This window comes from Nannobrachium achirus (genome assembly GCF_963921795.1).
Source record: "Nannobrachium achirus genome assembly, chromosome: 13".
NCBI classification, from domain to species: domain Eukaryota; kingdom Metazoa; phylum Chordata; class Actinopteri; order Myctophiformes; family Myctophidae; genus Nannobrachium; species Nannobrachium achirus.
In genome coordinates this window covers 10,463,108-10,490,893 of record NC_137833.1, presented here as the reverse complement: position 1 = coordinate 10,490,893, position 27,786 = coordinate 10,463,108, and the positions used below count along the sequence as shown (strand labels likewise).

The 27,786-nt window shown below is 44.1% G+C and overlaps 1 protein-coding gene across 2 annotated transcripts in view; it reads right to left on the bottom strand.

Moving 5' to 3' along the window:
* sptbn1 (spectrin, beta, non-erythrocytic 1) overlaps nucleotides 1-27,786 on the bottom strand; it is a 182,269-nt gene that overhangs the window by 51,857 nt on the left and 102,626 nt on the right. For both annotated transcript variants that reach the window (XM_080741157.1, XM_080741156.1), the window contains 15 exons: nucleotides 24,705-24,796; nucleotides 24,128-24,208; nucleotides 23,077-23,192; nucleotides 22,107-22,219; nucleotides 20,194-20,381; nucleotides 19,633-19,750; nucleotides 19,366-19,524; nucleotides 16,269-16,364; nucleotides 14,936-15,142; nucleotides 12,649-12,802; nucleotides 11,024-11,175; nucleotides 10,267-10,485; nucleotides 8,764-8,844; nucleotides 7,897-8,103; nucleotides 6,943-7,154 (listed from right to left, as the gene is read on the bottom strand). In XM_080741157.1, the coding sequence (XP_080597283.1) occupies nucleotides 6,943-7,154; nucleotides 7,897-8,103; nucleotides 8,764-8,844; nucleotides 10,267-10,485; nucleotides 11,024-11,175; nucleotides 12,649-12,802; nucleotides 14,936-15,142; nucleotides 16,269-16,364; nucleotides 19,366-19,524; nucleotides 19,633-19,750; nucleotides 20,194-20,381; nucleotides 22,107-22,219; nucleotides 23,077-23,192; nucleotides 24,128-24,208; nucleotides 24,705-24,796 (2,195 nt within the window). The remainder of the gene's footprint in view (nucleotides 1-6,942; nucleotides 7,155-7,896; nucleotides 8,104-8,763; nucleotides 8,845-10,266; nucleotides 10,486-11,023; nucleotides 11,176-12,648; nucleotides 12,803-14,935; nucleotides 15,143-16,268; nucleotides 16,365-19,365; nucleotides 19,525-19,632; nucleotides 19,751-20,193; nucleotides 20,382-22,106; nucleotides 22,220-23,076; nucleotides 23,193-24,127; nucleotides 24,209-24,704; nucleotides 24,797-27,786) is intronic.

The window sequence follows — 27,786 nt, the reverse complement described above, 5'->3', positions numbered from 1 at the left end:
AGTACACCCACTCCGTGAATTTCATCCCCTAAAGCCTTCTGTAAATATGTTTTCTATGATTCTGACCGGGGACCGGATTTCGCGGCAAAATTACGTCATCATACACTACCGGCCAATCACAGCGAGGGTTATACACTGCCGGCCAATCACAGTGCATCTTGCTGACTTCTCAGGAAGTAGCTTGCCTCAACATAACAACAGCATATACTTGGGTGAAGGAGTCCGTTTCTCCGGAATGCCTGAACGCACAGGAACCAGGGACCCCTCTAAAGATAGATCTCGGCGAGCTGCAGGCGGACGCGGTGGTGAGAGGCCTGGTCCGCGGCGAAAAACGTCCGAAAGACGCGGACGCGGTTTGCTATACAGCTCTGACCACTAGTTGAGCAACTTACACAGTATAGCTTTAACTCTGCATGTAAATAAGACTTTTTTTAATTAATGTGAAGAGAACACTATAAGCCATATCTACAAAACTGTTGGGTCAATCTTCACAACCAATATATCATTTTGTAGCTATGATTCCCAGCTTTCAAATGAAACGAAAAAATTCAAATGAAAAAAATGTCAATGACTAGCCCTCAGCTGTGTTCGGACACATATGCTCATGGTGTCTAGAAAAGGCTCAGTTTATATTGTGTTACAATTAGGTAAAAAATAAACCTTACAAACCCATTAAAACAACAGGATAAACCGTACAAAATCCGAAAATGTTCGCACGCGCGCAAGCGTATGTGCATGAGGAACCCAGTCTTGCACCCCTTGCTAGAAGAGGCTAGAATCGCCTATGCGTAAACTACAGACAGCGCACATTTATTGTAACATAATGTCTGCCTATAATGTCAGGCTTTACTGGACCTCTTCCAATCAGTTTGTGTAACGATTGTGTATTCTGAGTAATGCCATCACACACCACATCACAATGTCGTCATCACAACTGTGCCCTATTCAATTAATTGTCAAATAAAAGGAATGTCATTTAGCAACTTTGTTAGAGACGTGTAATGTTTTGTCTGTAGCGGCTTCCGCAAATCTCTTGTCAACCTTGCAAAACGTGAACGAGCTGTCCTTTGCATCAACAGGCCTCAGCTTCCTTGATTGGCTAACCCAATTGCATAATCAGTTTGTGGATTTGTCAAACTTAATAGTTTGTCAAACAATAGTCCCACTGAACCAATAAGTGCAGAGTACTTTTTGCAGAGCAGGACTTGACTCATCCAACCTGATCTGCGGTGTGAGAGATGCTGCGCTGGACGGTGCATCTGAATGGAGGACCAGAGACACAGGGCCATTCCTTTGTTGCAGTGAAGCACAAGGTGTATTCCTTTGGAGCGGCGTACAACAAGTATCAAGTTGAAGTGCATGTCTTCAACACAGTGTCTTTATGCTGGAAGAAGTTGCAACCAGTGACAACTGGAGGAGAAAAACGTTACCTTAAGGTTGCCTCCAATCGCTATGGCCACTCAGTTGTGCCGATAGAAGATTTAATCTACATCTGGGGAGGACTGCCATCTTTCCGCACCGTGCTTTATGCATTTGATGTCGACACCTACAGATGGTTTAAGGCCAAGGTTTCTGGGACCGTTCCAGAGGCGAGGGGCCACCACTCAGCCTGTGTCCTGGAGAAGGTCATGTATATACATGGGGGAAACACCCTGCAGAGTCTACGCACTAATGACATGTACAAGTTGGACACCAGCACAATGGTCTGGTCTTTAATCAACATCAGAAGCACTCCTCCACCTGCTTCATCAGCTCACTCCGCCACCATTATCGGGACAAAGATGTTTGTTTTTGGGGGATATGGGGAGTTTCGGTACCAGGACAACAACATCAGAGTGTTTGACACAGAGACCAACTGCTGGCTTAACAACACGCCTTCTGCACAGCTTCTTCCTGAAGAACGCGGGCATCATTCAGCCTTTGCCTACAATGGAGAGCTGTACATATACGGTGGTGAGAAACGCCAGCACTTCAATAATTTGTGGAAATTCAATCCAGATACCTTCTCCTGGAAGAAGGTGGAATCTAAGGGGAAACACCCGTGTTCATGGATGTATAGTAGGTATTCTTGCATGGTGGGAGATCACATCCACTTTAGACCTTTCGACCCACCCAATGAACTGTACATCCTAGATCTAAGTCCTAGCCTGAAGACGTTATGCAAGCTGGCAGTTATTCAGTACCGTCTGGAGCGGTCTGGACTCCCACACAACATCAGGTGGGAACTGGTAGGCATGACTGCCAACGTAAGGTGGGAAAGAGAATGAGAATTTCTGGATGATCTGCTGTTCATGCTATAAGCTTGCTCTGTGAGCCATGGACTGAAGCATTTAAACTGCCTGGGTTTGGATTGAAAGCCGGGTATTGAGTTTATTCAGGTTCTGAGCAGGCACCCCAGTGGAGGCACAAGGCTCCCCTGAGTTGCGGGCAAAACGGTGCATGGGCCTTTTCTGCAGTCCACACTTTGAAGATTTTACACTCGTACCCTGGCTGGCACCTGTCACTCCCTCCCTGTGTGAGCTTGTAGATTGGCTACTTGATTTGGTGTGTAGACTGTAGAGGGTGTGGCCAACCAAAGAGTGGGCCAAGTAGTCTACAGTGCAAACCCCAATCAAATGAGTATTAGTTTGCTCAATGTAGAGACATTTAAGAGGTTAAATATTTGCAAGGCAATGATGGACAATGTCTGAAAAAATAAATAAATAATAATGCACCAGGATAATGTCACACTTACTGTTGTCCAGTAAGTGTGAAGTAAACAAAATAATAACTAGAAGTTTGGCCCGAACATCTAAAATATATATGATGAAAAAATATGAATCACGTTTTGTCTTCAGGCAATACAAATAAAGATAAATATACAAAAAGTTAAATTACACATTGTGTAAGTTCATTCAAGGTGGGAAAAGAAGCCCCTTTTGGGTTATATTTTGTGGCTTTTGAAAAATAGGATATAGTATGACGATTAAGAGAGAGTTACTGTAAACAATGCTGTTGGTTTTGTGTGTATGTACGTATGTCCTGTGTCTGTACGTACTGTATGTCCCGCCCCATCCCACATTGGCCAAGTTTCGCTTAAGCTGGCCGCACACTAGCCGATAATCGGGCTATTTAATTACCCTCCCGACAATCGGGCTGCCACCGACTGAAACGGGCCCGACAATCGGGCATGAACGTCGTCTAGCGTGAGGTCTCACAGATCCACTCGGAGCCCAGCCGAGTGGCTCGGAGGACGATCGGGGGTTGCCCGACTCTTTTCAAACATGTTTGATATTTTCCTGGATCAGTACTGGTCTGGAATAGCAGCAGGGGACTGATTGAAAATAGGTAGAGCAGCCGCTGATAGACGCAAGTCTCTGAGCATCTGAGTGACAGAGCTATCTCTTTTTCTCTCTCTACACACACACACACACACACACACACACACACAAAATCAATCAATCAATCAACAAAGACGTAAAACTAGGCCAAACCAATTAGTGCAAGTCTGGACTCGCTAATAACTTTCCAGCTCTTCCAGAGAGTTCTTCAAATGGACCAGACAGAACCGTCCTCTTTCTCTCTCTCTCTCTCTCTCTCTCTCTCTCTCTCTCTCTCTCTCTCTCTCTCTCTCTCTCTGGGACATTGGATTTGGATCTCCGTGCCCTCGGATCTTTTTTTAATGATTAGTCTATATTTGATTGATCCATCCGCCCACACCGCGATAATTTGTTAAAAGACAGGGGAAATCATGATTGAAAGCCTATAGGCCATGGCCACTAAAGTAAAAGCAGACACGTGCCTGTCTTGAACTTGAACCTGTCTTGAACTTGAACCGTCCGTGGTGGAAGCAGCCTACAACAGCAGCTCACCCCACGTCAGTCACTTTCTCTGATGGTCCGTGCACGGTGCAGTTATGTAATCTCTACTCCTTTCAAGTTCCAATTGGCCATAGGTACAGCGTGTAGTTTAATTAATGGGCCATCATCAACTCGTTGTTTGATCTACCAGCTGGGTTAACAACTCCTGGCTACTCCGGGCACAGCGCGCCCCGCATAGCCAGGCGTTTCGTATTTTAACAGACAGCAGGTTTAGAAAATATGCGCGCACGTTACCTTAACTATTATAAAATAAAATGACTTTATCAAAACTGACAATGATAAACCTGGAGCGGACATGAAAGAAACATAATGGATATAGGCCTAATAGGCCTGTCCTTTTTAAAGCATTACAGTAGGCTATATTTGGGACTGAAAACTAGTCCCCCCCCCAAAAAAAAAGCAATACACATAAATACACTGCTTATTATTTCAAATAATGATCCACATCCATCCTCCCAGGTTGTATCATGATTGCTTGCGATGGGAATTAAAACTCAATGGTCGCGAGTTTGTTTTATATCAGCAGAAATAGTCACTACCAGTCCGTCAGGCGCAGACTGGAGTGGGAACAGCGCACGAGTGCAAGTAGGCCTACACGCCCACTGCCTGATCTACAAACCCTACAATGTGGCGCGGAGGGACGCAGTTTGATCTTGGAGATCTGATGTTCTCTGCGCAACACAGTCATACGACTAATCATAAATCAGACACCATGAGAAGCACCAGCGCGCAGCACTTGACTTTAGCAGTGGAGAGAGAGGGGGAAAGTCGATCAGAGTTGATCCATGGATGAACATGAAACGCGTCAAAGTGAACTCATAGTCATAGTATCATTTGAAGCTTTTTTTTTTGTTCGTTGAGTGAGGCAATGGTGTGTTTGTGAGTGGATAGCATAATGTGTTTGTTTGTATGTGCGTCTGCGCGCGTGTTGCAAGGCGAAGCTCTCGGAACAGTGACGTTTTGTATTCATTATATAAATTATTTATTTATTATTGCTGTGTTTGGGCCCGACTCAATCGGAATAGAATCCTGTAGCGTGCGGTGCGCCCGACTGTTCAAAACGGCTAGTGTGAGCCCGTTTAGATTCTCTGGCCAGATAATCTGAAAAAATGATCCTGTAGTGTTTAATTCTACCCGATTCAGTCGGGCCCGATTATCGTGTAGTGTATGGCCAGCTTTAAGGAAGTTAACTCATAAATAGCACTGCTCACTTCACACTGGGTGTGATTTTTTTATTTGTATTTGATTGTATGTTGATCAGAGCATTGGACTACAAATACATCATGCTCTAAGCACAGCAGCACACGCCCATATACTGAACTCAATGGACTTTTGGGGGTTTGGGGTTACAAAACGAGTCCATTGAATTAACTGTGAACATGTGCTGCTACAATTTGACCATTTGATATGGGGCTAAAGTAAATAAAGATGCAATAAGTTACATTACACATTGTGTAAGTCCATTCAAGGTCCATTATCCTATGGCCAGACCACTGGGGGATATTTTGGGCAAAATATTTTTGAAGCTGATGAAATACCTGCACACGCACGATGCATAGTCCATGTCCGATCGCGCACAATGGAAACTCTAGCGCCCACATTAAAAGGTAAGAGAAGCCAGGCAGTGAAAGACATAGCGACATTTTCGGGTTGCTCGGGTGGTCCAGGTCAATGAGTTAAAAAGGCGCATCACGCAGATACAGGAAGCAAACCGGAGATGACATGTCGTTCCTGTTTTTTTTTTTCTTGGTCTGTATGACTAGTCTCACGTGGCCAGACTGTTGCCTAACGCGATTTGCAAATGCTCCCGGCATACAGTCTGGGAGACGGATGTGACGCACCGGCTCCCTTGGTGCAGTAGCAATAACATGTCCTACTGCAATAACATGTCCTACTGGAAGCGTTAAGTCTCCTTTCAATATTTCTGGGGGCGTAATTTCGTCTTTCTCTGGTGTTATTGGTGTTACCTCCATGATGTTTTCAAACGTTTTCTTTAACTATACACCCATAACAAGAATAGGCCGCTCGAATGACTTTGTCTGAGCTATTGTGTTTCTGTTATGTTTCCAATGGGACTACAGTTCAGGGAGCTGCCGTTCCAGACTATATAGCATCCGGAGATTGTGGAATAGTTGTCTGGCTACACGAGACTATGGTCTGTATGACCTGTGCCTGAGCTCTGACCTGTGTTGGATGACCTCCAGGTCCTCCAGTCTCTAGACCAGTAAGACTCCCTAATCGGGAGATAAGCGACCGTAGGTCACTTATCTCCACGAATAGGGCAAAAATGTGTTTTTCCAAAATCTTCCTGATCCATGTTGATGACATGAGTGTAAACATACTGTGTAGTGATTTTCGTGATTTTAGGGCAAAATCTGTAGGAGCAGTGTCCAAAAATGTGTTTTTAAAAATCGGCCTGGAGGTGGCGCTATATGGGAGAGATTCATGTTGATGGGATGAGTGTAGACATACTGTGTACCGATTTGCGTGATTTTAGGGCAAAAATTTTAGGAGCAGTGTCCAAAAATGTGTTTTGCAAGAATGGGCCTCATGGTGGCGCTAGAAGAGGGCCATGTGAGAAATGAGGGGTGGGGTCTCCGCGCAGCCAAGGCGGACGAATAGGTACCGGCCCCGGCTGTCCCGGTCGCTCCTAGCCGGAGTTACGGCATTTTATGTGAGCTGCAGTGTAGGGGGTCCTCCACTGGGGGCGCCACCACTTTTGCATCCGTTCTGGAGCACCAGGAGTCGGTGGTCCCCGGGAATTCCCCGTGAGCAGCCCCGTTGGGGTGGTCATTTGGTCAGTTTAGCACATTTGGTCATTTTTTACATCTGGGGGTCCCCCAGGGACCTGGGGGTCCCTGGAGCTCCGGGGGTCCTTGGAGGTTGTAGTTTGGCAGGTAAGGAGTGTGTGTGCAAAATTTGGCATGGATCGGGGCAACGGTTGCGGAGATATGAGCAGGGCAAGAGTGTGACGTGTGACTGACTCACTCACGGACAGCCTGTGGAGGTACTGACCTGTGTTGGATGACCTCCAGGTCCTCCAGTCTCTAGACTACTGTATGACCTGTGTATGAGCTCTGACCTGTGTTGGATGACCTCCAGGTCCTCCAGTCTCTCGGGGATCTGCATGGCGATGAGCCACTGCTCCTTCTCGTCGATCCACAGCTCGCAGGCGTCCGCCTCCGACAGCATCTTGTAGAGGGACAGCGCGTCCTGCAGCGCCTGCTTCCGGAGCCGCGTCAGCTCGCACACCTCCTTGTAGCGCTCCTCGATGCCCGAGAGACGGCCCCCGACCTGAAGACACACCATCATCATCATCTCACACACCTTAAAACTCTCAGGAGCGTAGCACTGTTCCGAGGTCCCGTTGTTTCGAGGTCCCAGTACTCCCGAGGCTAACCTGCCAACACTAGTGAATGCTAACCTGGTGAATGCTAACCCTAAGCCTAAACCCCAAACGGGCATGCACATTACATAATTTTCAATGGTGACGCGTTTCCATGTAGACACACAATAACAAGTGAGAACGCAACGAAATCTTGACGTTTTCTTTAGAAATCGTTATTGAGTAAATGTGGCCTTAGACAGTGGATATGTACCTCATCATTGCAAGACTCCGCAGCGTTTACGTTGAACTGCAGTGGGGGGAGTTGAACAGATCGATGGACATTTATAATACTCCAAAGGTGCGGAGATTGTTGACAAAATGTTACATGATGCCCATCATTCTGAAGTGGTTTGTTTGGATATCTCAAGTCAAAACTAAGTGACGCACGCAGCACAAACCAGCCGTCGGTCGGACTAGAGAAACAGAAAACAATGTTTTCCATTATTGTCTTTAAAGTTCTTCGAGGTCCGAGAAGAGTATGAAAACGTGTCCGCAATATCCAATATGCACCAGCCCTGCAATGCTGTAGCCTTTTGGATAATTATTTATAGAAAGCGAGCACAATACAAGTGAGAACGCAACGAAATTTTGCAGTTTTCTCTAGAAACCGTTATCGAGTAAACGTGGCTTTAGACAGTGGACACGTACCTCATCGGAGGCCTGCTGGGCTTCGGGCAGGGTCTTGGACTGCTCGTGCAGGGCGTCGATGACTGCCCTGTAGCCGGTGATCTCCTCCGCCACGTCCTTGTGTTTCTTCATCAGCGCCTGCGTGGAGAACTCGTCGTGGCCCACGTCGGCGCTGGACACGATCTTCAGCACGTCCAGCATCCACGTGTCCAGGTCGTCCGCGTCCGTCTGTGGGACACACCAAAGGTTACTGCGTGATTTACTGTTACGTGGAGTCACGTTTATTTCTATTCATCTCATGCTCATGTTAAATATCTAACACAAGGGTCTTCAACAGGGGGTCCGGGACCTCAGAGTTACTTCAGGGGGTCCTCTAAATTGGTGTTTTTTCTCCTTTTTTATATTAACCACTTGAACCCTAGAATCCATATTCAGAGAACATTAGCCAAAAATAGCAGATCTACAAGCTCACAACGCCTCGCACTGCGAGGTGTTGTGAGCTTCTAGATCGTTTATTTTTGGCAAAAGGTTTGGTGTAGAGGGAAGTACAGAGTGAAAGGTCAAGTTTATTAAGTATTGACGTTTCAAGTGGTTAAATATCTGAAAACACAAATCGACATGAATCCAAAATACACTGATGATTGTGCTGTCAAACGATTAAGCTATATGGAATCTATGATAAGGTTTTTGGGGTCCCTGCTTCATCTCTTGCTCAATGAAAATATTGAAGACCCCTGACCTAACAGAATCAAACTAAAAACCAACCAATAGGCAAGACACGATGCATAAAACTGTGAAACAAAAAAAAAAAAAAAATCAAAATATTCATGTGAGCACTGATTTCAACCGTACAATATAAATGTTAAGGCTGTGTTAAAGTGTCGGCACCTGGAACTGGTGCTGGTTGCAGGCTTCCTCCAGACGAGCTTTTCTAACGGCAGACAGACGCTCCAGAGCCGACCACTGGTCCTGAAAGAGAGGAGATGAGAGGTGAGAGATGGGGCGGCCGTGGCTCAGGAGGTAGACTAGGTCGTCCAATGATCCATGGGTCGGCGGTTTGAATCCCGGAAGAGTCCTGGGGCAAGACACCCAGGTGTGGAATTCCTTGACTACTTCCCTTAAAACGTGTAGCTCGCTGGCATCTTTCAAAACTGCCCTGAAAACTCACCTTTCAGGAGGCCAGAGGCCTTTTAGGCAGGGTGTTTAACTGTACTTGTACTGTACTAAACATTTTATTGTATTGACTATACTCTTACTGTTCTCCATTTTTGCCTAATAAGAATTTCAATCAATCAAACACTGAACCCCACATTGCCTCCAATAAGTCGGTCGGTGTCAGCTTTGCCACCGTTGGTGTGTAAATGTGGGACGTGAGGATGCTGGCGTCTACTGTTCGCCGCTTCACCTCCCAATGTATGAATGAATGAATGTAAAGCGCTTTGAGTTTGCATCTTGCTTAGTAAAGCGCTATAAAAATGCAATCCATTATTATTATGTTGATGAATACTGTAAAACTGTAACCAAGTGATGAATACTGTACAATTGTACCCTAACCCACATTAGAAATATAGACAACATTCAGCCACAAGATCAAGCACTTCTACAACGCACAACTGTGGCATAAGATCTGCGGCACAATCATCACATTTAAGGCATCCATCATGCATTTTAAAATGTTGTAAACTAACGTGGCGGCTGCCTCCAAGGATTTCTCTGGGAGAAAAAAGTACCTTACCCACGGAAAAAAGAAGAAGCACACGGGCGTAAACTAAACCATAATCCTGAACTTTCGCTGGATCGACCAAATTACTGTATTAAAATGATTATTTCAACAATCATAATAGATGTTTGTCCACAAAGCTCTGGGGAATGTATAATTTTCTTTAACAACATGTAACGTCTGACCGTAATCGTAATTTGAAAAGCCGTTTTAGGTACTGTTTATGTCCAATAGGGATGGGACGATATGAAAATGTCATATCACGATTATTGTGACAAAAGAAATCGCGATTTACGATATTATTGCGATAATCAAAAATCCATTATCCTGGGGCGGGACATTTGAGAGAGTGAAAAAAAGACTGTATCAAGTACATACAGTATATAATAAGTACATATAATAATAAGTACATTTTACCAATTATTATTTAACTGATATGCAGCTCGGCAAATAAAATATTGAATTGATCCCTTTGATACTTGCTTTGGCAATGTAAACATATGTTTTATCATGCCAATAAAGCTCCTTTGAATTGAATTGATCCCAGTGCATGACAGAGGACGATATCACGATAATTTAAATCTCCACAATACGATTATCGTGAGTGTCTTTTATCACGATAAGCCATAATATCGCGTATCGTCCCATCCCTAACGTCCAACATCCCCTACCTGGATGTCCTGAATGCGCTCTTTGATTTTATCCGCTCCGAAGTGATTGGCCGCAACAAGCTCCTCCCCCTGCTTGATGGTCTGCTGCAGGTGCACGGAGCGCCCGCTCATCTCGTCCTCGAAGGCTTTGTGCTGACTCAGCAGGCGCCGTGCGCCCGTCAAATCCTTCCCACAATCCTCCAGACGCAGGATCTGTTCCTTCTCCCGGATCCAGCCCTCCTGAAGCACAGGACATGACATCACACAGTCAGTGGTGTAAAGTAAGTACATTTGCTCACATGCTCTACTCGAGTACAATTTTGAGTTACTTTTACTTTCCATTTCCGTTACACTTCTACTCCACTAGAACTCTTCAAACCAATATTGCACTTTTTACAATACTTTAGTTAGTAGATTTTGATTTTGACTATTACTACAAAACAATTAAAATAACTGAGCTCTATTTTATACATAATTATATATTTGAGTAGTTTAGACTCGAAAATAGCGCACTATTAGTTCACATTAGATTGCCTGAGTTCAAAAGATTTTGACAAATTGTGTGGAAAAAAAAAAGCTTGTAGATCGGCTCTTTTCGGCACTCAGCTATAAATCAGTTTAAAATATGAATCATGCATAACACCATCACGACCCATCAAGATTTTGTCGCTTATAACCTTATATATTATTTAGTCAACAGTAAAACATTTCAGATTACTCATATAATTTAAACTAAATGTAAAAATGTGCTGTTAAAAATGAACAGTGCTCCTCAGACCTCCTCGGCCATCTCCCAGAAGAACTTCCACAGGCGGCGGCTCTCCTCCAGCCGCGCCCGGCGCTCCGACGCCAGCTGAGAGAGCTCCTGGTAGCAGAACTCCATGTGGGCCACGCGGTCGCGGATCACCTGGGGATCACAGGGCTTGTAACCTGCAGGGGAGGGGAGGAGAAACATTTAGTGTTGACAAGGGCAACAGAACACATTGGGATCTAAAGTGCAGTATTCATTTCAACTGCAAGGTGGCAGTGCTGTCTTACAATGGTTATTTAGCAATAGCATAGTCTATGCTGTATGAACACAATTTATATTTAACTCTGCAGTGGGATTTAGTTTGAGTGTTCAAAGTGCCAGGATGATGGCATTTGGTGACTGCTCTCCATTTTGACACTTGACTTCTTATTGTCGGAGTGGCAACACTTCCATAGAGGTTAAGTTTAGGGTTAGGGTTAGAGATAGGGTTAGTGTCGGAATGGAGACAGGTCGGAAAGGAGACATGTCGGAAAGGAGACATGTAACCGGGAGTACATCCCCATGGGCTATGGGAGTACATTAGCCAGATAATGCTATGTTTGTAGCCTGACGCAGCCTGAGGGAGAGAGCGAGGGACTGAAGCATGTTTGTGTCAATACGCTGCTCTAATGTCTCACCTCAATGTTTTCAGAAACATGTAAAATGTAAAAATGTACATGTAAGATACATGTAAAAGAGTAATGCTCATTCTGGCCGTCATCTTGAGTTGGATAAAGAACGTGTCAGCACAATTGTGCCTCCCTAATTAAGATCAGGTGCGAGAGGAAGAATGTGAATTTAGCAGGTGGATGAATTTTTAGGGACCCAATTTTTTTTCTGTGTCCTCATTATGCTCCAAAAGTGTGAAAAACAGCTTTTTTCATTTCACTACGTCTTTAGCATACGGTGCCTATACCGGGATTTCAAATCCGACCGTCGAGTGCTTTTCCCGACTTAAGTCTGATTATAACGTTTCCTATTATGAACCGTAGTGTGCGGTCTGTGCTCTGTGGCACCCGGCACTGATGCAAAAACTCTAATTCCCATAATCCTTCGGGAGATGTAGTCATCCGGAAATGAAAACCTCCATTTACTGCAATGGATTGCTGTGAAGGAAAATGGCTTTAATCTCGTAATCTATCTCCAGATCAGGTTCTTTTTTTTAAACAAGCCCTTCTCTATGGACCATAACAAAAGCATGGATGGCCGCAGTTATAATTTGTCTCTTCTGGTTGAAAGATATGACATGACCATAGCGACCAAGCGGAAGTAATCAGATTACATTTGGACATGCCCTAGCACCCCAAATCATAACTGACAGGGGAAACTTCCCACTGGACTTCAAGCAACTCTGACTTCAGAAGGTTGACATTTCTCTATTATAAATCCTTGTTTTGAGTGGTCTTGTGTAATATTGTAATATTTTGAAATATGGACTTTTGATATTCATGAGCTGTATGCCATAAAAGTTCAAAATCTTAACAAAAAAGGTTTGGAATAATTGACTGCATGTGCAATTTATCTAGAACATAAGAATAGAATATTCAAATTTTTCGAGATTGATCTGTCCATGTCTGTCTGTCTGTCTCCCTGTGTGTGCGTGCATCTCTTACCCTCCTTGTCGTCGGCGAACCTCTGTGCGTTGTTGTTGACGGCCTTGACGCGGTCGGCCTGGATGGCGATGTCCGCCTCCACCAGAGTGTGTTTCTGAAGGAGGTCCTCCACTCCCAGCAGGTGTTTACCATAGTCCTGAGACAACAGCAACATCTGGAGGACACACACACACACACACACTGAAACATCTGCAGGAGCAAATAAACTGACCCCGGGAACAGCAGCGACCATCAGTTTAGGGACCCTCGCTAAGAACCTGGGGACCACTGCTGTGTCAGGTGGGGAAACCACTTACCACAGTATGCCTATTTAACCCTGCAAGGCCCAGCGTTGCTTTTTGGCAACATTTTTTAAATCATTTTAAAAAAAATGTTATAATTAGTTTTCCTGTTCTTTTTTCACATTAACATCACCATTAAATCCTATTGCTTAGTATTACAATGCCATTGGCCACGATATTTGCATATAAATACCCCCCACAGTGGCTGACATTCACACCTCCCAGAGAAGTTGAAATTCCAGCGTCTGGACGAACAACATCTCACTTTTTAACTGAAGCTATTCCTCACTAAAACATAAGTAAAATGCCTGTAATATTTTTTTCGTGATCATTAGAATGTCTAGAACACGTGCATATGTTAATATTGTGAAAAATATCCCCAAAATGCAAATTAGAGCATGATTTATGGCTATAAAACCTTACAAAAACATTATTCATTTTTTAACATTACATTTTCCTGTGATTAGGACTGCTACAACACCATCTGATTTTTTTTTTTTTTTTTTTTTTTGGCCAGTAGAAATTAATTCAGGCCTTGCAGGTTAAGGGTAGCCTGGGATCACTTCCAATTTTCGGGCTTCTGATCCGGTCGGAAGCGGATGGCTTCCTATGTCATTTAGTAGTCAAAACGACAACCCTTTGGCCGGAACTACCAAACCGAAAACAGTTTTACCTCAAAATAATTCCCCGCGCTCAAGGACATAATTTTAGGACCTACCCAATAAAACCCTTGATGCGGTGTAGTTTTGCTTAGTTTGTTTGGTATATCCATCTTTTAGTCCAACTCGCAGTGACTGGCAAGACTACACTTCTCATAGCATTTAAATAGGGATTGGGGAAACAAACAGGGGGGACCGAAAAACAAAGCGACGCGGCTTCTTCTGCTTGTTTCCAGTTTAGGCCACGAATAGACCGGATCAGACGGCCCGTTGTAAACCAATACCAGGCTTTCCTCCGAGATGGAAAGACTGGTGACGCGAGGTTAATTCAAGGGAACATTTGCACAACAATCCCTCCATCCATTAGGGCATTCACCAAATATTCGAATATTCAACTATTCGAATATCAAAGTCACTATTCGACGTTGTTCACCAAAGTCGAATATTCGCTTTTTTCTTTTTTTCTCTCTCTCTTTAAAAAATATATAGTTTATAAAGCTTGGCTAGATAGGAAGTCATAAGAATGAGTTGTCAATGCCCCTGGTGGATGAATTTGTTAATGCTCTATACCAGGGCTTCTCAAACCTTTTTAGGCCCTGACCCCCAAAATAAACATATTTGAACTGGGGACCCCCACCCTGACAAGCACTTGGAATTGTAGGTATTACATTTAATGTGACTCGGTTCCACAGATAAATATTGTGAAAATAGCAGATCTACATGCTCACAATGCCTCACAACGCAAGGCGTTGTGAGCATGTAGATCGGCTATTTTCACAATGTTCGTCTCTTGCTTACTAAATATTTGGCCCAGGGGTGGGCAATTATTTTCCATGGGGCCTCATGAACAAAAGGCAATGCTCCCCGCAAGATGTGCTCCCCGCAAAATAAACACACAGCTTTACCTCCGACTTCAGTAAATAAATACTTAGCAGTCCAATTTTTATTGAAAACCTGGCATTCAGCATCAATTTTTATTTTTACTTTAGCCATTTTTGATGGGTAAGGTAAGACAGGTCGTCTGCTTGTTATTGAGACAACATCCAATGATCATGCACACATGCTGATGTACGCATCGCGTCACGCGAATAAAAAACGTAAAAATAAGAAATGCAGCTGTAGTCCATGCATGATGTCAAATTTGAAAATGTGTTTATTTTGTAATTTGCCATTAACCCTACAAGGGCCGGTCAGAGTGAACCAAAGGGCCGCATACGGCCCCCCGGCCGCACAATGCCCAGGTCTGGTTTGGCCAGTCCTGTCGAATATTCGACTATTTGAATACTTTGAGGTTGAATAATTCGAATACTAAAAATCACTATTGCCCTACCATCCATCCCTCCATACCTTCATCTCGTCCATCCAGTCCATGATGTAGAGCATCTCCTGGAAGACCCTCTGCAGGCCCAGGTTGAGCTCCAGGCGCAGCCTGCGGGCCTTCAGCAGCTCCAGCAGGTACTCCCACAGGCGGATCACGTTGTCCTTCCTGGCCGTGATGCGCTTGATGTCGTGGTAGGACTCCGCCTCCAGCTCCCTGGCCACTGACACCACCGCCTGGCGTGGGGGGGGGGGGGGAAGAAAGGAAGAAAGAAAGAAAGAAAGAAAGAGATTCAAATACTTTTAACGACCATATCATTGTGTTCTTGACCAATCACAGTTTATGCCAACCGCCCCATGCCCTCGGGCTATGGGATCGGTGTGTCACCATAGTGAAAAGGAGGCGTGGAAAAGTACATGTTGTCAACTCATTCTCTGCCCCAACCCGAGAAACCCAGGAAAAAGCCTTTGATCTTGGCTGCCACGACCCGAGAAACCTGAGAATTTAATATGCTTTAATTGATATAAAACAATAAAAAATCAGATCGCCGATCAGCCGTTTCTATGTACTCCAGAGACTGCGACCAGTCCCATTTGAAGGATGGACCATAATTACACTGGGAGCCGGAGGCCGGAAACGGATATGTCCATCCTTCAATTGGAACAGTCTGCTGACTCTCGCGAGGCCAGACTGTTGCCTCCGCGATTTGGGCAAATGCTCCCGGCATACAGTCTGGCAAACGGAAATAGAAACGGTGAGTGCGAGATAAAGCGGATGTGACGCAACCGCTACCTTGGTGCAGTAGCAATAACATGTCCTACTGGAAGCGTTATGTCTCCTTTCAATATTTTTGGGGGCGTTATTTCGTCTTTCTCTGGTGTCGTTGGTGTTACTTCCATGATGTCAACAAGAATGTAACAAGAATAGGCCGCTCGAATGACTTTGTCTGAGCTATTGTGTTTCTGTTATGTTTCCAGTGGGACTACAGTTCAGTGCAGCAGCGGCTACTTACGATACTCGCCGTTCGGGAGCTGCCGTTCCAGCTCTATATAGCATTCGGAGATTGTGGAATAGTTGTCTGGCTACGCGAGACTACTCACTGTGTAAACAAAGCTGCGGCTAAATCGAGAACGGAGGCACCGTTTTGCAAGCGCATTTATTATTAGTTATTTTTTGGAAGCTGTGAACGACGTGCACACGTGTGATGCATGATCCATGCACGATCGTGCACGATAGACACGCCCGTGCCCACGTTAAAAGATAAACAAAGGCTGGCAGTCTGCTACATACTGTAGGTCGATTTTGATTTCTGGCCGAGAATGTGTCAAATTACTTTTTTCTCTTTTTTTATTTATCACACACCTGCACTCGCTCCTCGTACGCAGAGATGTCCGTCTCTATGGCCTCGTGTTTCTTGGTGGCCGCGTCGACTGCCTGGAGGTCAAAACCAAAGTTATCCTGCAGAGGAGAGAGATAAAAAAATACTCTTAATCCAGAGCGATTAACAGTAAGCAAGGGAAACACAAGGTCATTACATCAGAATCATAAGGAGAGTAATCTAGGATCACAGGTAAACCAATAACCTATCATCAGTCTAAACAGTATAATATTAAAAATACATAATCTGTACATTTAAACTATACACACTATAGGATGCCTAGTCTACTAATTAATCTGGCAGCTGTCTACATACTGTAACATGCCATCTAAATGAGATTTTAGCCGTTGCATAAGCCTGCAAGGTGGTCAGGGTGGGTGCTACATTAAGTGCTACGGGCTGAGGTGGAGTCTGAAGAGGAGAGTCTTCCGATTGCGGCGGAAGCTAGGGAGAGTCAGCAGTTCTAACTGCAATGGGGAGTTCATTCCACAGATTGGGGGCCAGGAAGGAGAAGACTCTGGGACGCATGGAGCGCTGTCACGAATGTTACGTTATCTAACATGTTATGTTAAACCAGGGGTCAACAACCTTTTTAAGTGCCATGTTTTTGAGCGGTGGTAGACCGCTCCTATACGTGGCTGTGCGTGTGTCTGAAGCCTTTTTCCTCAGCGTTTTGCCATAGCAAAATGTGTGTACGTAGCACCATGTTTGTGATCATTATGTCGTATGTCTGTAGCCTTTGTCCTCAGCGTCTTGCCATAGCAAAACGTGTGTGTAGCATAGCCTGTACATCCTAGACTCAAATCCTAGTCTGAAGACGTTATGCAAGCACGACCACCGCTCACTTCACATCGGGTGTGATTTTAATTTTCTAGATAGTCAGTGAGCCATGTCAACATACATTAAATATTTTGATTGGCAGGACAGTTATAACGATCAGAGCAAAAATCCACCCATCTCCCTGACATCCAACCCAGTCAGAGTTCCGATTTTTAATGAATGTAGAATTATGTGCAGGATGTAATTTGCTGTAAATTAGCTAACTTTATTTAATATTTTTTTTAAAGCATTTGTTTTTAAAATAAAAATCCTCTCTCTCACACTTTATGCCAGTGTGCCAGTGATCACCCTCCCCTGTGCCAACGTTGGCACCCATGCCTAAGGTTGCCTACCCCTGTGTTAAACTGACGATGATACTATATTAACTCACTTTTCTGCGGACCCCCTGGAACCCCCCCCCCCAAGACCCCTGGGGGTTCCCCGGACCCCACTTTGAGAAACACTGTTCTATACAACTACAATGAGAGAGACTGTTCTAGACAACTACAATGAGGAAATACTGTACTAAACTAAAATAAAACAACAACAACAAATAGAATGTGCTATTAGCCTGGCATTGCCAGATTGATGATGTGGATTCACTGATGCTGTGTGGATTCACACAGCATCAGTCTGGACTTCGGCCCATAGGCATAGAGCATACATGGGCAACTGGCGGCCCGGGGGCCACATGCGGCCCCCACCTTCACTTAATGCGGCCCACAGGTTATTATCTGAATACCGATATATTATCGATTTCAGCTGTTACAATTCCAAACATGACGTGCTTTAATTCCTTCAGTCTATATTAGTACCTTAATGACTATTATAGTAGTATTATTTTATTTTTATTTTTTTACGTTCAATGTATTTGTATTCAAGTTCATAAAGTTAACATGAGTATATAATTAAATGTGTTTGAAATCAAAATGTTACATTTCCTGATTCCAATTTAAAAATAACAAAACATAAGTCAGTATTCAAATTCAAAAGAAGCAAAAATAGCCGATCTACAAGCTCAAAACGCATCGCAGCGCGATGCGTTTTGAGCTTGTAGATCTGCTATTTTTGCTTCTTTTGTAGGAGCTACTAGAATGCCAAAGTAGGACTTAGCAATATGCAATGCGGCCCTCTGGAGTGAAGGTGGAAATATAGTGGCCCTTGCCATCGTCAAAGTTGCCCACCCCTGGCATAGAGTATGAGAAATCAGAAAATGACTGGACCAATCAGTGACTGCGTTTCAACTGCAGTCCGTAAAACAGTTGAAGAACAGCCTCTGATTGGCCCGGTCATTTTCTGATTTCTCATACTGTCTCCCTATGGGCCGAAGTCCAGACTGATACTGTGGAGGTTAAGGTGTGAGTGAATCCAACGTCATCAGTCTGTCTAGTGCCAGGCTAACGTGCTACAACTCTAATAATGTTCAGGATTGTGTGTGGGTGTGTGTTTTCGAGGCAGAAGTACTAAGACAATTTACTTAAAAGGTGTCATGTCACGCAGCAAACTTGTACATTGTGATACAGTAGGTCACGTGGTCCCTCTGTAAACGCTCCGAAACGGGCAGAGAGCAGACAGAGAGCAGCGCCTCTCCCTGACTCGCACGGAGCAGGAAATTGAGGAAACTAGCGTCAACATAAAATGTATTTTAATTGTAATTCTGTGCATATAAAATATATGTACCCAATCGAATATCTTAGTTACATCGATATCGTTCATGTGCACTAGTTTGTTTATGCATTATAATTATCAAAATCACTATGACAGCACCGCACCGCGATACATTTGTCACGGTCACCGAGCACCACCACTATACTGTATGTGTCAGTTTTTAGCTCCCTCCTCCCCGGCTGGAATCCAGCCTTCAACCGCCCAGCAGCGGGGGTTTAATCCACCCACCACCATAGCGATTATAATCATTTCAACAAATAAGCCAAACTAACTACTTGACATGAACAACGTTGCTAAAACTAAGATATTTCAGAGTTATATATCATTTTTATAAGCACAGATTTAGTAATAAAATACATTTTCACGTAAGGTGACTTCCTGGTTTTCATACTGTGGGCGAGAGGAGACGGGCCGACAGACGTTACAGTACAGTGAAGTACAGTAGAGTCGCGCCGTGACGTCACTAAGAATATTTGCCAAACAGATGATTTAGCTTTTTTCTTGCGTGTCATAATACAATGTAAAAACCACAGTGTGTGTGTGTGTGTGTGTGTGTGTGTGTGTGTGTGTGTGTGTGTGTGTGTGTGTGCGTACCTGTGACACCAGTCTCTGGTTCTCACTCAGCCAGGTCTCCCTCATGGCCGCCTTGCGGTCGAAGCGGCGTGCCAGCTGCTCCAGCTTCTCCTGGCGAATCAGCTCCGTCCTCAGAGCCAGCTCGCGCTCATGCTCCGCCTTCTCCAGGCGCTCCCACGACTGACACGCACAAAGACAATAAACATCGGATAAGCATCAAGGTATGGATGGATACTTTGTAACAGGCCTTGGTAAGACAGTATATGGTATATTGGAGGTGTTAAAGACCTTGTTGATGTCAGAGATGAGTTTTCCTTCTCGTGGGGTGTAGACCTTCTGGTTGTTGGCTCTCATCTTACTCTGAATGGTGAACAACAGCACCTCCAGGTTACCCTTCTCTGTGAACCTGCACACGCACACGCACACACACACACACACACACACACACAGGTTTAGTATACTTTTTAGGACAGTGGTTTTATCAATACCATCATTTCATTTTGCAGAAATAACTTAACCTTGAACTAACGTTCTCTACGTAAAGTATGTACTGTAGGTGTTATGTTGTTTTTGATAAATTCCAAATAGTATCAAAGTATATTGCATCACGGCACCCACTTTGAGAACCACTTCTCTCCAGTACGTTAGGTAGGTGTTATGTGCGAGTGTGTTACTAACTTGGGTGGTGTCTCTACGGTACGGTAGTTAGGTGTTATGTGCCTTTGCGTTACTAACTTGGGTGGTTTCTCTACGGTGCGGTAGATAGATGTTATGTGCGTTTGTGTTACTAACTTGGGCGGTTTCTCTACGGTGCGGTAGGTAGGTGTTATGTGTGTTTCTGTTACTAACTTGGGTGGTTTCTCTACGGTGCGGTAGGTGTTGAAGGCCTGCAGCTGCTGCTGAACTCCGACCAGAGAGTTGGCGAACTTGCGGTTGTTGAGGATTATGATGGTCTGTTCGATCCACTCCAGCAGGTCCGAGGCCAGAGACTCGTACTTCTCCACCATCTTCTCCGTCTCGATGGCGTTTTCCAGAACCTGGCAGGAGAACATGATCATATTTCAGACACAAAGATAAGCCTCAGTACAACAGATCAGTTGCATCAATAATGCATCAACAGCAACACCTTCCCTCACGTCTGCTGAGGGAGGACTGAGCAGTCCTGAAGCAGCAATCTGGAACTTATTAATGAATAAAATAAATATAGAATATAGAATAACTAGTCCTGTGCCCGGGGGGGTGTGCACAGGGGTGTGCACAGTGTCTGAGGGATTGAATGTAGGAGTCAGGGCACTTAGGCACCTTGGATCAGCGATCCGATTTTGGATACAGTTTTATAAATTTATAGTAAATGAAATCAAATTTAATTCTCTGGATTCTCGGGTTGGGAGACTTGATCGCACTACAGCGTCAAACAAAAAGTAGCAGATCTACAAGCTCTGCTACTATTTTTAAAATTTGAAACCTGAAAAGTAACAGGTGTGGACATTATGAGGTTTCCACCCCACAGAGACGATATATATTATTATATAATATACAAGAAACTTTAAATTAAAACGTGTAATTCATGCTCTGTCATATGACGGCTTCCAGTGTGCAATGGAGTATGAACTAGAAGCAGTGCTCTTCCGAGCACAGGTCTCCACCAGGTCAGGCATGTAATGTGTTTTACATAAGTCGGCCTCCTGATGGCGCTATAAAAGGCTGATGTAAAAAATGCAGGGAAAAGGTTTTACCTTGGCCTCTAAGGAGTGCGCATACAAAGTTTGACACTAATCGGTGGAGTTATAGGTGAAAACATGAATCGGCCTGTTATAGCGCCACCATGAGGCTGATTTGATTTTTCTTAAGTGGCATTTATTCCTCTGCCTATTGGGAATGTGCATGCACAATTTCACCAAAAGCGCACACTGCGTTCAGGATTTCAGGCATTTTATTCAAAACTGACCAATCCTGCAAACTTTGAAAGCCAGTTTTAGCCAATCAGGATGGAATATGGAAAATCTGACACATCCATGTCGATCACATGACTGTAGAGATACTGTCTACTGATTTACGTGATTTTTGGACAAAATCTGTAGGAGTACTGGCAAAAGTTAGTTTTGCAAAAGTCGGCCTCCTGGTGGCGCTAGAACAGGCCCATGTGAAATATTTGGGGCAGAGGTTCTGAATTGGTGTCGAGGGAGTGTGTGTGCACAGTTTGGCAGCGACCGGGCCAACGGCGCCGGAGATTAGCTGGTAACGGACAAACGGACGGACGGACGGACGGACGCACGGACGGACGGACGGAGGGGAAAACATACTCTCCCTCAGCCTTCGGCTGGTGGAGACAATTAGACATTATTTTGTATCATTCAAGCACCAGCAACACCATAATAAGAGTGGTGACGTTTGTAGTCCCAGGGCCATTTAGCACTTCCTGGTTCTCTCACTCAAAGTCTATGGTTTTTTGAGCACACGTGTATTGTGTACTGTATTGTGTATTGTAGTAGCTGACATGTTACTCAAGTGACATGTATTGCTACATTGTTTGTGTGTTTTCCGCTAGGGACTAACAAACAATGTATCTTTGAAGGTTCTGACCAAAATAAATTGTCCATTTATGAAGATTATCATACGACTACAAATGAATTGGGGCATGAAATAGAGCAAACATGAAATATGTTGGTTTCTGCCCAACATCGATGACATATCGTACGGTATGAAGAGGAGAGGATGAGGCTGGGTTGTCCTTCATTAGAGTACAGTAGGCCATACTGTACCTTTCCAATACGCTTTCCTTCCACCTTCAGGGCCTTCATCTTAGAGAAGTAATGATAGTACGTCACTACGTATGTGATGATGGACTTCTCATCCGGATGGTCTACGCTGATGTCTGGAGAGGAGAGGGGAGGGGAGGGGGGAGAAATCAGTTTCCATTCTTCAAGTGGCCTAAACCAGGGGTCTTCAATGTTTTCAGGCCAAGGACCCCTTAGTTGAGAGAGAGATGAAGCAGGGACCCCCACAACCTTTTCATAGATTCCATATAACTAGCCCTTACCCGTTCAAATATATGAGCTCCGAAATGATGTGCAGTGTGTGGGTTATGGGATGTGTGCACCCGTTTCGTTTAATGGCTACAGAGATACTGTGTCAGATACAATTTCAGATATTTAACCACTTGAACCGCCAATACTTAATTAACTTGATCTTTCACTCTGTACTTAGTGTGCTTTTTCCCCCTCTTTGCTGAAAATAGCCGATCTACAAGTGAGTTTGTAGATCGGCTATTGTTTGGCTAAAGTTCTTGGAATATGGACGCTAGGGTTCAAGTGGTTGATATAAAAAAAATTGGAAAAAAAAGAATCTATCACACAACGATTTGGAGGACGCCCTGTAGTAACTCTGAGGACCCCCTAGGGGTCCCGGACCCCCTGTTGAAGACCCCTGGCCTAAACCTTTATGACTCTAGCTTAGAGGAAGCTTTTATAACCAAAGTCATGAAATTGCAGCCGCTCCTCCGTACTATCACAGAGCTAGGCTATAGGTACAAACTACTTGTGTTTATCTTTGGCTTCTATCATTGGTATGGCGAAGTCCGTTGTTACTTTTACTCCTGAGGTGTGTTTGGGTAAATTGTCCAAGCTTAGCTGACTGCACATTTTTACTGCACCTTGTGAATATCTGTGTCCCTGTATTCTATCTCTAACTGCGGACATAGATACATGATTACATGTGTGCATGCGACCTCACCCTCTGCGTCCAGGAGCTTGGTGAGTCCTAGGTGAGCCTCTGCCAGGTTGAAGGCATTCTGCAGGTTATGATGAGCGTTGGACTTCTTCAGCTTGTCGAAGTCTATCAGGTCCGGTCTGAATCACACCCACACAACACATATTACACACTATAGCAGGGTTCCCCAACTAGTTTTCCCCAAGGGCCGAATTATGTCTAGGGTACCAAGCCGAGGGCCACAACATTGCAGGGGGCGGTGGTGGCGTTCCCGCTACTCCAGCGACAGTTTTCGTCGTTGTCGGGTGAAAATCTTGTATGTCCAAAACCGTTCGTTTTGAATTTATCATTAAAAATGATTTAAACTAGTGAAAACAGCCGATCTACAAGCACAGGCGTTGTGTGCTTGTATATTTGCTGTTTTCACTACTTTTGTGCGACGGCCTTGTATGATTTGCGAAAGAACGTACAAATTTGGAGATACAAGATTTCCACCCGACAACGTCGATATACTAGTGTTGTTGCTGCTCTTATACCACCATTATTACTGGGGTAATATCCGTGTCAATTATCTAATGTAATCCTGGGCGCTACACTCCCTCTGCCAACCTGGGGAGAGCGACAGATTGACCTCATGCTTCCTTCTATGCATGAGGAGTCCAAGCCGCTTCTTTTCACCTGACAGCAGGGAGTTTCCCCGGTTGGACGTAGCGCGTGGAAGGAACACGTTATTCCAACCAGGCAGAATAGAGCATAGATATAAAACGCTAGATACTTCATCCTCCGCTGCAGTTCATTGGAGCGATGTAACATAACAACTGGAGGCTGGACCTCTGCAAAAACTGAGGGAATGCCGCCAGTCAATGTGACTACTACTAACCAATCACAGCGCCTCTTTTCTGGGACTTAAAGGCTGCGTACGAACGAAAAGGCCCGCCCCCACCTGCCTCTGATTGGCCTACCAACTTCTGTTTCTGTGACACACGTGGAAGCGATGCACGTGGAAACGATGCCGATATCCCATGGTCCCCCGATGAATACCTTTCTATGTCTATGGAATAGAGACCAGGGTTACCTGTGTTTGTGGATAAGGGCGTTGAAGGCCATGCCGTCCCTCCAGCTGGTGGAGAAGTTGTGGATGTTGACGTTGGGATAGCTGAGAGGAAGGAGGAGGAGAGGTTAGTTTCAGTCTGGTGCGTCCAGGTCTCACTGGTAAAAGTGGAACCAGTGTTGATTTCGTTGCCTAAAACTATGACGAAAACATGCCCGTCGACTACCGTTGTTTCACCGACGAAAACTAAATAAAAACTAAATACTATAGCTATGATGACTAAAACAAAAAAAAAATGATATTGACAATTTCGTCAACAAATACAAACTAGACTAAAATGTTAGAGAGGGACTAGTGGAGAAGAGACCCAGCAGAACTAAAAGGCAAGTCATATTATGTTTGGTTGTGCTCGGGGTATTGTGCTCTGAAAATAGCAGATCTACAAGCTCACAACACGTCACACTCTGAAAATAGCAGATCTACAAGCTCACAACACGTCACACTGTGACATGTTGTGAGCTTTTAGATTGGCTATTTTCAGCATGCAGCCAAGTGTAAAATCAGCCATTACAACGCCATCACGGCGTGTGTGTGCGCTCACCCTGCAGTCTTCATCTGACACCAGAGCAGTAGGGCATCTTTAGCAGACTTCTTCTCCTTGTTGTCCTCGGTCTCCACACTGATGTCTTGGATCTGAGGCGCACACACACACACAATATCGGTGTAAACTTCAGGGACGATCACAGCTTTCAACAACATGAACCCTAGCCTCCCTATTCTGGGGACGAACGTTCAGCTAACTTGTAGCTCGTCCTGTGTGGTTTTCAGAGAGCCTACCGCCTTCCTAAACAGACAATAAACACAACACGGACGCCCGAAGGCTGCATGGAATACAATACAGCAGTGAATACAATGAAGAATAAAGCCAAGACGTCATCTTCAGATAGAATACTAGGGGTGCAACGATATAGTAACTGAACCGAAAAATCTACATCAATATGCAAAAGCAAATATCGTACCGTTTTGCTCTGTATATCATATCGAATCGTTTTGCAATGCAAATAATCAATTGAATGGAAACTAAGTAACTGTGCCTTGTATTCTGCAATTTTAAGAGGGAAAATTAAATGAGGGGTCTAATTACTTTTCCATTCCATATAGCCACTCTCGTTCTATCGATAAATGTGTGTAATCTCTGTGTTCATGTCAAGGTGTGGGTTTGTCCATGTGTTGCAATATAATGTCTATGTATTTGCTAAAGAATCACAGTATTTACTTATTTATTTTCATAATAATAGATTTTTCCCTTAAAAAACCTGCTCTATTGACACGTTGCACACAGATTTGATATCTTTGCTAAATAGTTACTATATCAATTTTAAATCTTTGATTCGAATCATATCATATCACCATGAATGAACCAATATCGTCCATGTATCGTATCGTCAGCCATGTATCGTGATGCGTATGGTATCGTTGTTCAAATGTATTGTTACACCCCTATAGAATACACATATCGCACCTCAAAGTTGTACAACTTGTCAAGAAAGACATCATCCATGATCAATTCATTCCAATGAGCGATTTGCTACAATCTGTAAAAGCCTCTTGCCTTTGGAAGTGATGAGGATATTATACAAGCACACTCTGTTACATTTGTTCGCTGGCTGTACAAATGCCTAGCAGAAACCCTGACAAACACAAACACACACACAAACGTCCTGCCACTGTTGCGTTCCATTTGAACGAGGATAAAACACTCTGCTTCAAGAACAGACCGGGCTGTTCGACGTCACATCTACAGTGACAGAGCGATGCAGACGATCACAGAACACCATACCCTGACTAGGGTACTGTAGATCAAACAATCCCAGAGCGGCAGACGTGCAAGTTAATGCCAGATGAAGGAAGCCTGGAAGATGTTACAGGTTCACCTGCTGCTGACTGTTTGGTTCAATTAGATTTGGAAGTGACACTCGATGCGAGACTGTGGCATGATAATGGCCTTTAATTTGAATTGAGTTGACAGTGGCTTTGTTGGCTGGAGGCAAATCCCATTTGTTTCTCAAATCAGATCTTTAGGGCCGACTGTCCAACATCGTTATGTGCAGAGTGATCAGATGGGATTTGTGTAATGCAGACGTCATTGACCTACATGTAGCTCTGATCTCTCTGATGCTTTCATCTTTATGTTGGGGATGCTCCACTAACATCCTTTCATTCACAGCTTGAAGTGTTCAGCACTTCTAGACAATCTCCAGTCAGCCAATCAGGAGACTGGGCTTCCATCTTTAAATATCACTGCCTCTGATCCTGTCCCATTCGCTTTTCAGCAAATGATGAGCAACCCATCTCCATCACCAAGTCTCATTTGTCTAGAGTTGCGACAAAGAAGGTTCTCTGCACTGCACTGGGGGCAGTGCAAAGCTAATCATCTTACACGTTAAAGGAGTAGTTCTCCCCCAAAATGACTTTTTTTCTATTAATTACTCACGCCATGGAGACTTGAGTTCAATAATATTTTTAGTTTTTTGTCAATAATTTGATTACAATAAATTTACCCCCATTGATTCCGGATGGGACACAAATGCATTTGGGTCCTCATCCGGAATCAATGGGGGTACATTTATTATAATAAACTTTGTATCTTAACAGTTCTACAAAAAAATAAAAATATGATTGAACTCAAGTCTCAATAGCGTGAATAATCAATAGAAAGTCTAGAAGTGAACCTTTAAGTCCAGTCGCCAACATGTCAATACGTTTTGCATCAACTTGATCTCTCCTTTATTGAACTGCATTGGTTGCTGTGGTAACGACATGACAACATGCTTGACCTTTGACTCTGCCCTGCAGCAGTGTCTCTCGCCAAAAACAGCCACTCTACAAGCCCACAATGCATCGCATGGGCCAGTAGTAGATTGGCTATTTTCAGCGAGTGACACAGGCTTCAGTGTCCACAGTCCACACTGAATGAGACATTAGTTGGGAATCGCATTTCAAAGTTAAAACCACCTGGAAAGTGTTTGAGATCTGATTGACAGGGTTCCCACACATTTTTACCAATTAATTTCCAAAACTTTTCCAGAATATTTAACCCAATTTCCAGGACTATATAACAATAATTCAGCTCAATAACAGGTCGCTTACTCCTATGCGCAATGCCTAAAGACAGGTAGTGTATGCCAGTGGTTCTCAACCTTTTCAGGCCGTGACCCCCGAAATGATCATGTTTTAACTGGGGACCCGGCACCCTGACGAGCACTAAGAGTTGAGGAATTTTGTATAACACGGTTCTATTGTGAAAATAGCAGATCTACATGCTCACAACGCCTCGCAACGCGAGGCGTTGTGAACATGTAGATCTGCTGTTTTCACAATTTCTGCCTCTAATATTTGACAATTTGGCCCATGTTTAATTTGTCATTTCAGATGTATTAACAAAATCAATAACCAAAGACAATGCATAGCTATTTTTTCCAGGACCTTCCAGGACCCTTGATCGATTCCAAAACCTTTCCAGAACTGGAAAAATATTTTTCTAATTTCAAAATATTTCCAGGAATTTCATGACCGTGGGAACACTGGAGATCTGATTGAAAACAGACAGACAGAGAGACAGACAGACAGACAGACAGACAGACAGACAGACAGACAGACAGACAGACAGACAGACAGACAGA